The 15,000-nt window shown below is 46.6% G+C and overlaps 7 protein-coding genes across 9 annotated transcripts in view; 6 read left to right on the forward strand and 1 right to left on the reverse strand.

Annotated features, from left to right (window-relative positions):
• The window catches only part of LOC125956323 (luciferin sulfotransferase-like), a 17,713-nt gene extending 9,494 nt beyond the window's left edge, over positions 1-8,219 (forward strand). The window contains exons 1-5 of one of the 2 annotated variants that reach the window (XM_049688067.1): positions 6,752-7,103; positions 7,164-7,512; positions 7,587-7,692; positions 7,759-7,834; positions 7,915-8,217. In XM_049688067.1, coding sequence (XP_049544024.1) covers positions 6,790-7,103; positions 7,164-7,512; positions 7,587-7,692; positions 7,759-7,834; positions 7,915-8,035 — 966 coding nt within the window. In that variant the 5' untranslated portion in view covers positions 6,752-6,789 and the 3' untranslated portion in view covers positions 8,036-8,217. Of the gene's footprint in view, positions 1-6,751; positions 7,104-7,163; positions 7,513-7,586; positions 7,693-7,758; positions 7,835-7,914 lie in introns of those variants that run through there. The other variant, XM_049688068.1, reaches the window with a different exon arrangement.
• LOC125956271 (centrosomal protein of 135 kDa) overlaps positions 1-12,912 on the reverse strand; it is a 29,627-nt gene extending 16,715 nt beyond the window's left edge. Inside the window, exons 1-5 of one of the 2 annotated variants that reach the window (XM_049687978.1) lie at positions 12,662-12,912; positions 12,233-12,515; positions 11,819-12,036; positions 180-1,679; positions 1-106 (exon numbers count right to left, since the gene is read on the reverse strand). The exon at positions 1-106 is cut by the window's left edge and continues 10 nt beyond it. In XM_049687978.1, coding sequence (XP_049543935.1) covers positions 1-106; positions 180-1,679; positions 11,819-12,036; positions 12,233-12,515; positions 12,662-12,832 — 2,278 coding nt within the window. In that variant the 5' untranslated portion in view covers positions 12,833-12,912. Of the gene's footprint in view, positions 107-179; positions 1,680-1,756; positions 1,950-11,818; positions 12,037-12,232; positions 12,516-12,661 lie in introns of those variants that run through there. The other variant, XM_049687979.1, reaches the window with a different exon arrangement.
• LOC125956318 (luciferin sulfotransferase-like) lies at positions 1,982-3,333 on the forward strand. The gene is made up of 5 exons (XM_049688059.1): positions 1,982-2,356; positions 2,415-2,763; positions 2,844-2,949; positions 3,020-3,098; positions 3,173-3,333. Exons 1-5 carry the CDS (start codon positions 2,022-2,024, stop codon positions 3,291-3,293), a joined length of 990 nt encoding a protein of 329 aa, XP_049544016.1. The 5' UTR covers positions 1,982-2,021; the 3' UTR covers positions 3,294-3,333.
• LOC125956347 (luciferin sulfotransferase-like) lies at positions 3,498-4,855 on the forward strand. The gene is made up of 5 exons (XM_049688104.1): positions 3,498-3,929; positions 3,998-4,346; positions 4,415-4,520; positions 4,586-4,661; positions 4,735-4,855. Exons 1-5 carry the CDS (start codon positions 3,595-3,597, stop codon positions 4,853-4,855), a joined length of 987 nt encoding a protein of 328 aa, XP_049544061.1. The 5' UTR covers positions 3,498-3,594.
• Positions 5,124-6,411, forward strand: LOC125956316 (luciferin sulfotransferase-like). Its single transcript, XM_049688057.1, has 2 exons — positions 5,124-5,461; positions 5,541-6,411. The coding sequence occupies exons 1-2, from the start codon at positions 5,124-5,126 to the stop codon at positions 6,208-6,210; spliced, it is 1,008 nt and encodes a 335-aa protein (XP_049544014.1). The 3' UTR covers positions 6,211-6,411.
• On the forward strand, positions 8,378-9,844 carry LOC125956319 (sulfotransferase 1A3-like). Its single transcript, XM_049688060.1, has 5 exons — positions 8,378-8,782; positions 8,859-9,207; positions 9,281-9,386; positions 9,454-9,529; positions 9,604-9,844. The coding sequence occupies exons 1-5, from the start codon at positions 8,454-8,456 to the stop codon at positions 9,725-9,727; spliced, it is 984 nt and encodes a 327-aa protein (XP_049544017.1). The 5' UTR covers positions 8,378-8,453; the 3' UTR covers positions 9,728-9,844.
• Positions 10,359-11,653, forward strand: LOC125956320 (luciferin sulfotransferase-like). The gene is made up of 4 exons (XM_049688062.1): positions 10,359-10,671; positions 10,742-11,202; positions 11,280-11,373; positions 11,436-11,653. Exons 1-4 carry the CDS (start codon positions 10,364-10,366, stop codon positions 11,554-11,556), a joined length of 984 nt encoding a protein of 327 aa, XP_049544019.1. The 5' UTR covers positions 10,359-10,363; the 3' UTR covers positions 11,557-11,653.
• Positions 12,913-15,000: the final 2,088 nt, after the last annotated feature.

The raw sequence follows: 15,000 nt of genomic DNA on the forward strand, positions 1-15,000 counted from the left end.
GCTGCATTCTGTCAATCGTCGACTGCAGTTCGTTTCGCTTTGCTTTCAAGGACGCCAGTTCTGCCTCAACAGCGAATAACTTTTCCGTTTTCTTATCCAACTCGATCTGAAATGGAAAACAAAGCAGACACTGCGCTATAGCTTCTCATCCGTTGCTGATAAGGTAAGTAACATCTTACCAACAGTTGATCCTTTTCGCGCTCGAGTGCTACATTGGAGGCCTTCAAAACGCTGATTTCTCCGCGCAAGTTACCCAGCTCCTTCTGCACATCTTCGACCGCGCTGTCCACCCGGTGCAGTTTTGCTTCCGTTGTACCTAGTTGAGTCTCGGAAGACATTAACCGATTCTGATGCTGAGTGAGCGAGCGTTCAGTTTGCTCTTGCAGTATCTTTAGCTGCGAGTAGGACACCTTTAGCTTATGATAGCTATCCTCTTGCTCTTTCAATCGATCTTGCAGTTCTCGGTTTTCCTCTTTCATGAGCTGCAATTTCGTTTGGGAGGATGACTTGCTTAACAGCAGATCACGCTTTTCGCCTTCCAGTTTGGCTACCTGTGCACTATACCCTAGGATAAAGTTTTCATGCTTCGCCATTTCCTCTCTCTGGCTGCGGGTCGAAAGCTTCAACTTATCCCGTAACGCATCCCGCTCCTGCTCAAGCCGCTGAACCTCACACTTGGACTCGTCACGCTCGCGCTCGATACGATGAATGGCCGCCTGGATCGACAGAGAGGATTGACCAGAAGCTATTGAATCGCCCGTCTTTATTCTGCCGGTACCCAGAGCGACGTTAGTTGTTGCGGATTTCGTCAATTTGCGTTGCAGCTGCAGTTCGCTTTTTAGCTGCGTAAGTTCTAGCTCCTTGTTCGAGCTTTCGCGCTTCAATTCTTTCACTAACCGGTGCTGTCGCTCCGACTCCGAACTATAGCGATCACGTTCCTCTTTTACCTTCCGAAACTTCACCTCTAGTTCGTCACACTGATCCTTGAGCGAACGCAGCTCCGCCTGGCTTTCAATGTCGGTTATCACATTTGTTCGAGACTGTGAAGCTTCCAGAATGGAGTACTTTTGTTTTAGTTTCGTGTATTTAGCCTTCACCTTTTCGTGATCACTCCTTAGGTTATGCTCACGATCCTTCAGCTCGTTCAACTGTTTGTACAGCTGACGCTTTTCCTCCGTTGCCTGCTTGAGTGCATTTTGCAGTGCCGTGTCTAGAGGAGCAGCACTCGGACACGAGGATGAAGTGGCCGAACTGTCAGTTTGCAGCTGTATCCTGCTCGTTCCTGAACACAATTCCAGCAAAGATTCTAACTCCTTCACCCGCATTTGCCACTGCTGTAGTTTAGCTTGCAAATCCGAATTCTGCCGGCTTTGCTCAAGAATGTTTAGATTCGCTTCCGATTCCACTTTCAGTGCAACGTTCTCCATTTCGCGCAGTTCTTTCTCCAGTTGTTGGTTCTTTTCTGACATCTTCCCCAACTTCCGGCTCGTTCGCTCGTGTGCCATTTGTGTTTCGTCGAGCTTCCGCTGGAGAGAAAGCTTCTCCTGCTGCAAGGTGTCCACATCCTGACCGAGTACATCCACACCACGGTAGCAGCAGTCTTTTGCCAGGGCTTCCGCTGGCCGACCACCAGAAAAGAGTGCACCTAGACGATGGATTTCTCGATCACGAAAATCAATCTAAAACAATACGAAACACGATTATCGGATTTGTAGCGGCAACAAGTAGTATATACGGCAGTACATGTGATCAGTACCAATTGAATAGTGTGAGTTGTGATTATCATTCCCTGCTTATAGGCCCAAGCGCATTAACAATCTGTATTTCCCCCACATTCTAATCAAACACACTATTCTAGTGGAATCCCAACCCTGACACCTAAGAGTGTGTTTCGCAAATATGTACAACGTGATAATTGCATCAGTGTGTTATTGAAGCTCACTTCACTCTTTACGTTTTGCTGTATCAATATCAGTATCTCGTCAGTATTTTTCAAACCTTGCTCGAGTGCAGTCATCTAAATGTTTACGTACAAACCACTCACGTGCAACTTAGCGAAGGCTGTTCAGGTCCCCGTCAATGGACCGTTAGTTGAGGTGCATTTGACTGACCATTCTGACCTTCCGGTGTCCGTTACGAACCGAAGGAAGGCGGCCTACACTGTGTTGAACGAAAGTTACCAGAACTATGCAGAAAGAATACGCAACCTCACCGTACACGCTGACGATCTGTGGGTTATTACGGCTCCAAAGTGCGGTACAACGTGGACCCAGGAGATGATGTGGTTATTGGATCATAATCTCGATTACCAGCGTGCGACCGATGTGAATCTACTGCGCCGCTCGATCTTCCTTGAGTAAGCCAGAGCTGAAGCATCATCCTTTGAAATTCTAAGAAGGATATCCTGTTCCTAGATTCTCCACTCTAGTGCCATCATTCGAACAGGACACCATTGAGCTGGTAGACCGTATGGAACGACCGAGACACATTAAAAGTCATCTTCCGATGGCACTGTTGCCCAAGCAACTGTGGACTGTGCGGCCCCGGATCGTTTACTGTGCGCGCAACCCAAAAGACATGGTCACGAGTTTCTACCATCACTATCAACATCTGCACGGCTACAACGGATCAAAGGAGACTTTCTTTGAAGCCATCCTGCAGGATCTCGTTATGTATCAACCACAGATCCCGCACACATTGGATTTTTGGAGCATAAGCAACGAGCCGAACGTGCTTTTTCTGCATTTCGAACAAATGAAACGGGTGCGATTAGATGCTTAATGCGTTCGTAATGCAGTATTACACTCTGTAATCGTGTCTCTCTAACGTTTTCATCCAAGCAGAATATGTACTCGGTACTTAAGGAAGCATCCGCTTTTCTGGGAAAATCCTACACCAACCAACAGCTACAATCATTAGAAAAGCATCTCTCATTCGATGTGATGAAAGGTAAGCATCGTCAGCGACCAGTTTAAACGCAACTATGTCGCTTTAATCTTCTTCCTCGGATTTTGTCTAGATAACAACTCCGCCAACCACAGTGAATTACTACGTATGATGAAGAGCATGTCTGGTGTTGATGTTGACAAAGACTTTCAGTAAGTACACATGGAGCAGTGAAGGGGTATGGATGCAGTGATACACGTGCTTACCCACTGTTTCCAACTAACAGGTTCATGCGAAAAGGTCAGGTTGGATCCCACCGGGAAGAACTGGAACCCGAATACATCACCAGGTTGACGAATTACATAGAACAAGGATTGAAAGGGTGTACTTTCCAATTTATGGAATAAAAAGAAACGAAAAATGCAGCATGCGTTTGAATGATTGAAAGTCCCGAAAGAGTTATCCGACTTCACGACTACATAGATTATTCCGAACGTTCGACTGCCACGGTCAAGGTCATCGCCGAAATCCGGCATCTTTGTTTGCAGGTATTTGTGATTTTGTTTGATCACCAGCAGTTTCCCATTTAGCCACAGCAGCTTACCAGTTGTTGTGTGGTTGCTGTTACGGATCGGTTGTTGATCATCGCGCTAATCAAAAGTTTGCTACAAATTGTTTCGCGTCGATTGTGAACCGTATTTTCCCAAGATGTTTACAAGTAAACCCATGGACTCTCCCATCGCTAAAGCAGTGCTGGCCCCAATGCATGGGCCAACAATCGAGATTCATCTTAACGATCATAGCGAGCTGCCAGCGGTTGTGACCCGTTCTCGCAAACCAACACACTGCGTTCTCACACCACAATATCTGCAATCGGCTGAGCGCATTCGTAATCTTACCGTTTACGAGGACGATGTGTGGATACTGAGCTTTCCCAAGTGTGGCACAACCTGGACGCAGGAAATGGTCTGGTTGGTGAGCCACGATTTGGATTACGCTACGGCTGCTGAGGTCAATCTTCTCGAGCGATCCATCTTTCTTGAGTAAATTACCACGCTTCTGTACGATAACAAATTTAATGTTATCTTACTTTTTTGGGGGGCGATTCTAGATTCTCAGCCTTTGTGCTGAACTTTCCCGGGGATACAATTAAGCAGGTAGAGGATGCACCAAGACCTCGCCACATTCAATGTCACCTGCCGCTGGCATTGCTCCCCCGGCAAATCTGGACGATCCGTCCACGGCTTATCTATTGTGCGCGTAATCCAAAGGATGCGACGGTCAGTTTCTACCATCACTATCGTCATATCCACGGCTATCAGGGATCGAAGGAGGACTTTCTGGAGGCTATGTTGGCCGATCAAGTCCTATTTGGGCCACAGATCCCACATACGCTGGACTTCTGGACCGTTCGTCAGGAGATGAACATCCTTTTCATTCACTTTGAAGACATGAAACTAGTAAGACAATCGATGGATTATGTGTATTGCATTTCATTAACCTTTCCCCGTTCTCTGCCACTGCCTAGGACATGAAATCCGTGCTAAGAAGAGTTTGTAAATATTTTGGAAAATCTTACACTGACGACCAGCTGTCCGAGTTAGAGCGACACCTTTCCTTCGATGTTATGAAAAGTAGAACCAAACTTTGGTAGCAGCAGTTAACAAAACATAAATTAACTCATTCCCTACCATTGCAGATAACAAATCGGCCAACAACTCGTGCGTTTTGGAGCTAGTGGAGGGTTTGTCGGGAAAAAAGGTGGAAGACTTCCAGTGAGTATTGTTTAAGAAACGAATCGTGCTTATCCCTTAAGGGATCCAATTTCTTACTGTTCTTACTCTGCAGATTCATGCGAAAAGGAAAAATTGGTTCCCATCAGGAAGAACTGTCCGGAGAGTACGTAAGCCGCTTGGATCATCAGATAGAAACGCACCTTGCCGGCAGTGATTTCAGATTCAAGGAATAACACAGAACGTTTTTGTATTCTATGAAATTCAAGTCAATAAAGTTGTCTTTTGGGTTCTCTTAAAAATTACATTCAAAATTTTCCTTCCAATGGATCTGAACATTTGGCAGCACTTCTTACCATTGGTAGTCTGTGTTTCTTTCACGCGACCCATGCACATAACCGGTTCCGGCAAACAGTCAACTACGCACCAAAACCAAGATAATGAAGCACCAGTAAACGGAGGTACAGTCGCAGATCGACCGCTCAGTAGCTCCGGTGCTTCATGATGACATTCACGTACAGTCCAATCGTCGATCCCGTGTTCCAATCAACATGCCGTGACCGGAACGAGGAGCAGTACATTATAGTACAGTGTAACGATTACGGCGATGTACCGATCAACCTGCCGGGATGGAAACCGGAACCCATCTGCCTAACAAAACACTATCCCCGAGTTGCGGAATCGATCAAACAGATGCAAGTGCGACCAGACGACGTGTGGATCGTGACGTATCCGAAAAGTGGCACCACCTGGACCCAGGAACTGGTGTGGCTCGTGTGCCATGGACTCGACTACCAGAAGGCCCAAGAAATTTCGCTCGAAGAACGATTCCCCTTCATCGAGTAAGCAATCAATGGGGCGATTGAACGTGACAAATAGATTATGATGTTTAACTATTTAACAAATTTCCTTCCTTTGCAGACTCGGCGGAATACGTGAGCTACCGGTCACCATGAATCCGCTGCGGGATGCTTTTGAGATGCCGTCGCCTCGCTTCATCAAATCCCATCTACCACCAGCATTCCTCCCGAACGCCCTGTGGACGGTACAACCAAAGTTGGTGCATGTACGCCGCAACCCAAAGTCGGTGGCCGTCTCGTACTATCATCATTCCGTGTCCCTAGACTGCTACCGCGGTACATTGGAGAACTTTGTCCGATCGATGATGAACGAGCTCTCCTACTACTCTCCCTACCATCGCCATCTGATCGAATACAGTGAGCTGCGCTATCCGAACATGTTGTCGCTGTGTTTCGAAGACATGAAACGAGATCTACCCGAAACCATTCGGAAGGTTTGCCAGTTCTTCAACAAGACTGACTACTCCGAGGCACAACTTCTGCAGCTAGCCGAACATCTGTCCTTTGATAAGATGCGCGAAAACGCGGCCGTAAACAAGCGCGATTGGGTCGCGTACAATCTGCGACAAACGAACCGCAGCGATAAACTGAACGATGGCAATATGCAGTTTATACGCCGGGGCGAAGTCGATGGTTGGCGGAACGAAATGCCCAAGAGTTTGGTGGAAGAATTTGATGGGTGGGTCAAACGGAACATACCAGACGACAAATACTCTTATCTTTTCGAGTGAGGTAATGAGGCCATTACTTGTGCTACGGGGAAGAAGGCTTTACGGGTTATTCCATGCATTGTTATAGTTATCTTTTATCTGACGAGTGTTTGTGTAACGCAATGGTAAATCGTTTACCAAAACCCACAACTAATTATACAGTAATAATTTCTTTCCAGCAAAGCCCATGCCGACCATCTACAACTCCTGCGGTCATTACAATTTCTGTTATCAGCTGTTTATGTTTGTAAATAAAAAAGGTTCTTATGGTAGAAATGCATATTTCCTGCGGTTAACGTTAATCATCGCTCTCGCGTATCAGAACAGTCCTTTCAAGACTATCTCACAACCACCACATGACACACTTTCTCGTTTGCGGTCAATTCCCCACCGACCTTCACAAACGTCACCATATTGCCGCGTATTGGTAGAAGGCAATCCATTAATCATGGCAGTCTCCATCACCTACCTTTATCCACCAACGCAATATCAGCTCGACAGTAACCGAGAGCTGACTGGTGTTAGTCACTTTATGAAGGCAAGCTGCCTTCAGTAACGTCGACACCAGCGAGCAAAGAAGTAGCTCGAACTCGCTACAAGATGTCCTTCACTATCACTCGCATCGAGACAGACTTGGGCACTCCCGGATCTGCAGCCTTCGTCGAGGTACAGCTCAACGATCTTGCAGATTACCCACTAGTCACACCGCCGGCCACTGCGATCGTTTCCGCCAAGTATCAGTCCTACGCCCAGCAGGTACGAGACTTTCAGGTGTACGAGGATGACGTTTGGATCGTTACCTTCCCAAAGTGTGGCACCACCTGGACACAGGAGATGGTCTGGCTGATCGATAACGCACTGGACTATCAAACGGCACGTGACATCAACATTAACACAAGATCCGTGTTTTTGGAGTGAGTAACTGGAATCTTTGTTTACCACTAGCCACTAACAGTACTGATTTTGTGTCGCAGAATCGGAGCCGTTGCTGATCGCATACCGGTGGATACGGTCACTGCGACGGCTAATTTGAAGCGTCCACGACACATAAAATCACACCTACCGTTACCGCTGCTACCACGCCAACTGTGGACCGTGAAACCGAAGATTGTGTATGTGACGCGCAACCCGAAGGACGTGGCAGCATCGTATCTACATCATTATCGAATGATCATGGGTTATCGTGGTACGAAGGAAGCCTTTCTCGATGGGCTGCTCGAGGATCGGGTTATGTACTGCCCACAGGTGCGCCAGACACTCGACTTTTGGGCGCTCAAAGACCAACCGAACGTACTTTTCCTCACCTATGAAGCGATGAAACGAGTAAGTTCAACCATTCGTCGTCACGCGGTCAAGACGATCGATCAGGTTAACATGTACCGCTTTACCATTGCCAGGATCTCCGTAGTGTCCTTCCGAGTGTTTGCGAGTTTTTCGGCAAATCCTACACCGATGCTCAGCTCGACGAGCTCGCCGAACATTTATCATTCGACCAGATGAAAAGTAGGATGATGAGCATTAGCAAGCTCAACACAATTTTTCATGTTCCAACCTTTGGTGCCGTTTCAGAAAATCCAGCTACAAACAACGATCAGATCGTGCGCAACGCTATGAGAATGAACGGCCGTGAAGGGGAACATTTTGAGTAAGGCAAATGAAAATTTACCTAATTCTCAGATAGGAGTCAACACTAACCATGTCTTCCAATCCAATCGCTATCCATAGGTTTATGAGAAAAGGAATCATCGGAGACTACAAGAACGAACTGTCGGAGGAGTATATTGCCAAGTTTGATCGCTTCATAGAGGAACAGCTAGCAGGAAGTGATTTTAGATACGGTGCTTAAGCGATGTCGTACAGGAATCTCTTTTTAAATCTCATATTTTTTAAATAAACAGTTTTTTTATCGCGCAAACAGTCAAGAATTGCATTTTGCTCTTTCCAACGGGTAAGCGCTAACCAAGTTTATGATCGCGTAGTTATAGCGAATGCAACGCACAATATTCGAGCTGAACCATTGGTGGGGAATCCGAGCCAGTTCTCAAACACAAACAACTTGCCTCCACGTGTCCTGCTTCGTGTTTAAGCTTCCGATCAACGACAGCGAACAAGCAAACCGGTAGAAACCAGTCCATCTGAGTCAGTTCAAAATGATTAAGCGCATAGCACGGATGTCGCACAGTAACTATCTTCTCGCAGTCTTGCTGCTGCACCACACGACTAGCGTTGTGTACGCCCGAGGACAAACTCACAGTCTAGCTAATATGTCCACTGCGGCCTTTACAATAGCAGAAACCGATGAGCAGTCCGTGTACACCGAGCGCCGTCAAATCAAAGTGCTACTTAACGATCTGACGGATTATCCGTTGGATCCGACCGTGAGGCCACCGGTTCCAGTGACTATATCATCCAACTATCGCAACAACGTCCAGCGTGTGCGAGACTTTCAAGTGTTCGAGGATGATGTTTGGATTGTGACATTCCCGAAAAGTGGCACCACCTGGGCGGAGGAGATGACCTGGCTGATCAACCACGATCTCGACTACGACACGGCACGGAGCATCAAGTTAAACTCGCGTTCGACATTTCTCGAGTGAGAACCACTATTACCCTCCCAGTGCACCAGGGAATCGTTTTTAAATGGAGCTTTCATTAACGCTACATTACAGAATAGGAGCCATCTCGGATCTCTTTCCAATCGATACGATTGCAGTGGCTGAGAAGAGTCCGCGACCGCGACAAATCAAATCGCACCTTCCGCTCTCTCTTCTACCACGCCAGCTTTGGACAGTGAAACCGAAGATCGTCTACGTCGCACGCAATCCGAAAGATGTGGCCATCTCGTTTTTCCATCATTACCGTGTGTTTGTAGGGTACAATGGAACGAAGGAGACTTTCTTGACCGAGCTTCTGGCCGATAAGGTTACCTATTGTCCTATGGTGCCCCATGTGCTTGATTTTTGGGTCCTCAAACAAGAACCGAATGTACTGTTTCTTACATATGAATCAATGAAGCGGGTAAGTCGTAACCAGAACGTGTTAAACCAGTGTAGGATGATACATGCATGCTGTCTGTTTTGAAATTTTCAAGAACCTAAGAGGCTTGCTACCGGAAGTATGCCGCCACTTTAATAAAACATACTCCGAGGCACAGCTGGACGAACTGGATGTTCATTTGTCGTTCAACGAGATGAAAAGTAAGTTTTTGAGCACAGCAGGTACGTGACAAACTGATACTAGGTATAATCCACCTCGATCCACCAGAAAACCCGGCCACCAACAAGGAAGATGTAGTGCGCAACGCTCTTGCCAAGGATAAACGCGAGAATGAACAGTTCAAGTGAGTAAATGGCAGATGTTTCGACGCACAAACACGCACCTGATCGCAAATGTTTCTGAATCTGAAAATTACAGATTCCTACGCAAAGGCATCGTCGGAGATTATCGCAACGAGCTGCCGGAAGAGTTCAACATCAGGTTCGATCGTTTCATTGCAGAGCAACTGTCTGGAAGTGATTTCCGATACGACTACGATTGAGAATGACGCACGAATAAACAGCATTTCTGTTTTGCTTCAGTCTGTATCGCACGGTCTTTTAATTATACATATATGGTATCAAGAACTAAGTATAGCAAGAAGCTAACGACCGAAGAATGGACGCATCGGCGCATCTGTGTTACATCGCTATCTGCAATGCGTAAGTCATTCAACTCTTTACGATCAGCATTATCAGCATACGCGTCGTGCAAACAGAAGATACCACCTTCTCTGTAAAGCCTCGGTTTCTGCCCTACGATGTACATAGGAAGTGTAATTCACTCTCTTCTACCCACTCCACGGGCTGCTACGGAATGCAATCCGGTTTGCGCACTGCTAGGAGAGGATGTCCGTAGGCAATGTGCAGCCGGTGAACGTTGAAGAGATAGAACGCACGTCTTCGGGGCAGATAGTTCTGCGATTACCGTCAATTGACCAGCCCCTAGGTGGTTCTAACAGGTTGTGCAGTTCGCCATACTAGAGCAAGTTGAGTACTGGTATGGTGCGTGCTGTGCATATAGAACCTAGTGCAATTGCAAGTTTCAGTATGTTTCAAGCAGTGGTGACAAGTGGTTCAGACGGCAATAGGAACGGCTTTACCGAGATCAGTCTGTTAGAAGAAAATATTTCATCAAAATGATCCAGTACGAAAAGTTCAACAACGAGTATACCGATCAGATCGATTGCCCCGGAACTGAGAAACATTACCGACTGACAAGCTCCGGGGATTCGTCCAGCGTCGATTGGTGCATTATGATTGAACCTTACTTACCACTGATCGATCAAATAAAGAGCATGCCGGTCTACCAGGATGATGTATGGGTCATCACTTTTCCCAAGTGTGGTACCACGTGGACGCAGGAAATGGTTTGGTTGCTGAACAACGATCTCAACTATGATCGTGCGTCCAAGGAAACGCTCGAAGAACGTTTTCCCTTTCTCGAGTAAGTATCTGTATGCTTGTGTTCGCTCAAGTCACCCGGAAAATGATCCACCTCTCGCACTCAACTCAAGATTAACCGGCGCCCTCACTCTAATCGGTGGCGATTCCGTGGAGAAGGTGCGTGATCTCAAGCGTCCGCGGCATATCAAATCGCACCTTCCCTTTATGCTACTGCCGGAAGCGATCCATACGGTGCGCCCAAAGGTGATTTACGTTTCACGTAACCCCAAGGATGCGGCCACTTCCTTCTTCCACCATTATCGTAACATTGTCGGGTTCGATGGAGCGCGGGAACAGTTCTTCGATGCCTTTCTCAACGAAAGCCACATTTACGCACCATTCAGTGGCCATGTGCGTCGCTACTGGGAATGGGGCCAAAACCCCACCGCCAACTGTCTCTTCCTCACCTACGAGCAGATGAAACGTGATCTGCGAGCGGTGATTGAGAAGACGGCCAATTTCCTCGGAAAACAGTACAGCTTGGATGAGGTTGCCGAGCTATCCAAACATCTATCGGTGGAATCGATGAGAAGTAACACCCATTCAACTTCATGAATCAGTGTGACTCCCTGAGAAAAAAATCTATTTTTCTTTTCTTACAAACCGTAGAAAACAAGTCATGCAACATGGATGATCTACTGGAATGGGCCAGGACCACCAACTACAGCGAGGAGCGTAAGAAGCGGGTCGATAATGGTTTTAGGTGAGACTCCGTCTACCATATAGGTGAAAGGTCACACCAAGTAACGTAAGGTACGTCCGTAGGTTCATCCGCAGTGGAAATGTGGGGACGTATAAACAGGACATGAGCGACGAGTACATCGAACGCTTCGAGAAGTACGAGCAACGTATTACTAAGGAAAGTGGATTCGATTTCTACTTCTAAACACTTTTTAGAGGTTTGGGAAGCAATTCACACAGCACCAGCATCATAAAATCAATAAAAAGGATTTCTAGAATACAGGTAACGGTAATAAAAGAAGGGTCCCTATTCGCGCCTGATATTCATCGAAACTAATTTCCCCCGGGTGCGAGGCGAAACACCCTCGACAGGTGTTGGTTCGATCAATAGATTAGAATGGGTTTCACCCAAACACTAAAGGAGGGGAAACGACCACGCCGCCCAGTAATAAGGATCCCCTGCATACCTGTTTCTGAAGCGCATCGATGACTCCCTGCTGATTTTGTGTTTCCACCTTCAACCGTTCCACCTCGTGCACTGCGTCCACTTGCTTCACTTGATTGCACGGACACCGGCACCGCATTTCACCCATGCCTGAGGGCGCCGACTTCTGCTGCGGTTCGCAGCACGACGTGGCAGGATACGAACCACCGCCACGCACCGTCGAAATGAACGGTTTCCTTTCTGTGAATAGAGGTAGAACCGCGTTAGTGTACCGAACGGAATTCTATTGCATAGTTTCTCCCCTCCAAAAAAAAAGGTGTTAATAATGCTCTTTGGCACGCATAGGGTACGCACTCTCGCGCTCTCTCGGTGTTCACATATCGTCCCCCAACAAAATACAACCTAATCGATAGCCCGGACTGCGGGGATTACTCACGCTTGTTGACGGTGTCTTTGCGCGATTTGGCACAGTCACTGCTGCTGCCAGGACCACCGTTTGCCTGCAGCTCACGCACCTTGCCCTCGGCCTGCAGGCATTTCTCCTCCAGCAGTTTCTTTTCCGCCTGCAGCGATCGCACCCGTGATCGCAGTTCCGTGTTCGCCAGGATGTGTTTGTCCTGCTGCTTGATCAACTCCAGGTGCAGTTCGTTGCATTCGGCTAGTAGTCGCGAGTTGTCGCACTTGTACGGCTCCACACCCAGCTCCCAGGCGGCTTTCTCCTGCGACACGGGACGGAAAAGAAAACGGTCAGAATCGAAAATAAAATTGGTAAAAAAAAAACACCGATCCACCGCCGGTTTGTTCGCGCTCCTGACTGCGTTTCATCGCGTTTCCAACGGTTGCTATGATCGACGCAAAAACATACCTGGTAGAGCTGTTCGATCTGCTGGTTTGCGGATTTCAGTTTTTCGGCCGTCTGGATGAGATCGTCCAGGATCGCCGATACGATTCCGATCGCGCTCAGCGGTAAAGGATGGCCAAACCCGAGATGATCCAACCGCTGCCGCAGCTCGCTGTGCCGCGATTCGATGTCCATTGTCGACTCACGAGTCTTTCGATGAGGGTCACGTAAAACTGCACATAACTTGCAAAATTCCTGGCCAGCACGTAATTTCCACCCGCAAAAAGGACTTCCGGCGCGTCCGTACGTTCAAAATAGCAACGGTTTGTTTACATTCGCTTAAGCAGTGACTAACGTAGCGCGCCTTTCAAATACGCAATGGACTGTCATAAGCCGTGGCCACACGGGGCGAAAACTCTAGCGCAAACGAAAAAATTAATAAGCCGTGGCCACACGGGGCGAAAACTCTAGCGCAAACGAAAAAATTAATGCCAAAACGTTTACGGCTATAGCCGTGGCCACACGGAGCGAAAATTTGCGCGCAAATTTGCACATTAATCAAGGTACTTTAAAAAGACAGGTAGCATCTTAACCGCTTTGACAGGTCACCATTTTGAATTTGTTTGACATTCATAGGAGGGCGCTTTTATAAACAAAACCACGTGAGTTTCAAGAAGAAGAAGAAGAAGATATGGGCAAGTTTGGTGGTTTTATCAAGGAAAGTACCTGATTTCATTCTTTTTCGGATGTTTAAATGATTCATCTCTCTATTTAAGATCAATCGAGCAACCGAGTTATGTTTTACAGCGAGTGAGCATGGTCCAGGAACGCTAGTTAGCTCTTGTTCTAGGCCGGGTGGCAAGACCTACGGACCGATACCATATTGAAACACTAGGAAGAATTTTGAGAATATTTGCATAAACTTCAACTTTCGTGCCACTTTTCGTGAATTTGAACTGTCGTAATACCACAGAAAAGCGAAAACAGCTCCGAAAAGAGCGTTCCCGAAGTAAACATCCCACCATCCCGTGAATGTCAAACTCTGAAGTTTTTTCTAAAATAAAATCGGGGATTTGTTCTGGATAAAGCTACCTGTCTTTTTAAAGTACCTTGACATTAATGCCAAAATGTTTTCGCTTCGATATGTTTACATGGCCGGGTTGAGGAAATTAAAATCGTTTTGTGGAAGAAAAGGATTGAACACACTAGCAATGATCACTATCTATCAATGTAAACCACAAATAGAACATATTGCGAGCCCTTCCGTTTGCAAACAGCTTTTACTCTAGGTTTTACGCTCCACGGACCTATAATCGTTTGACAGCATGTAAACGGCAAGCGTAAACGTTTTGGCATTAGCCGTGGCCACACGGGGCGAAAATTTGCGCGCAAATTTGCACATTAATGCCAAAATGTTTTCGCTTCGTGTGGCAGGGGTAAAAACCCGAAAATTTATGCCGAAATGTCAAACGTATTGTTTTCATCTGTGTTTTGGCCGCTGAAGTTGATTTCCGAATAAATTTTGCAGTTTTTAACGATTTTGTTGCTGTTGCTGTTATATTTACATTAAAAATGCAAAAACAATACGAAAAGAACCTACATTTTCGTAAATAAAGCGTTCGATAGCGTCAAGGGTTCAGCGAAAAAGTCCGCGGACGTATAAAAGTTTGACAGCGTGTAAGGGTTAAGCGAAACCGTTTTGGCATTAATTTTTTCGTTTGCGCTAGAGTTTTCGCCCCGTGTGGCCACGGCTATTAATTTTTTCGTTTGCGCTAGAGTTTTCGCCCCGTGTGGCCACGGCTATTGAGCTTATTAAACTATGCGAGATTTCTGTTTTTCGTTTGACTAGCTCATGGAAGTGATTTGGGATTACAGCCAAGGTACTTTAAAAAGACAGGTAGCTTCTTAACCACTTTGACAGGTCACCATTTTCAATTTGTTTGACATTCATAGCAGGGCGCTTTTATCAACAAAATCACGTGAGTTTCAAGAAGAAGAAGAAGAAGAAGATATGGGCAAGTTTGGTGGTTTTATCAAGGAAAGTACCTGATTTCACTCTTTTTCGGATGTTTAAGTGATTCATCTCTCTATTTAAGATTATTCGAGCGACCGAGTTGTGTTTTACAGCGAGTGAGCACGGTCCAGGAACGCTAGCTAGCTCTTGTTCTAGGCCGGGTGGCAAGACCTACGGACCGATACCATATTGAAACACTAGGAAGAATTTTGAGAATATTTGCATAAACTTTAACTTTCGTGCCACTGTTCGTGAATTTGAACTGTCGTAATACCACAGAAAAGCGAAAACAGCTCCGAAAAGAGCGTTCCCGAAGTAAACATCCCACCATCCCGTGAATGTCAAACTC

Source organism: Anopheles darlingi, chromosome 3 (assembly GCF_943734745.1).
Source record: "Anopheles darlingi chromosome 3, idAnoDarlMG_H_01, whole genome shotgun sequence".
Lineage (NCBI taxonomy): Eukaryota > Metazoa > Arthropoda > Insecta > Diptera > Culicidae > Anopheles > Anopheles darlingi.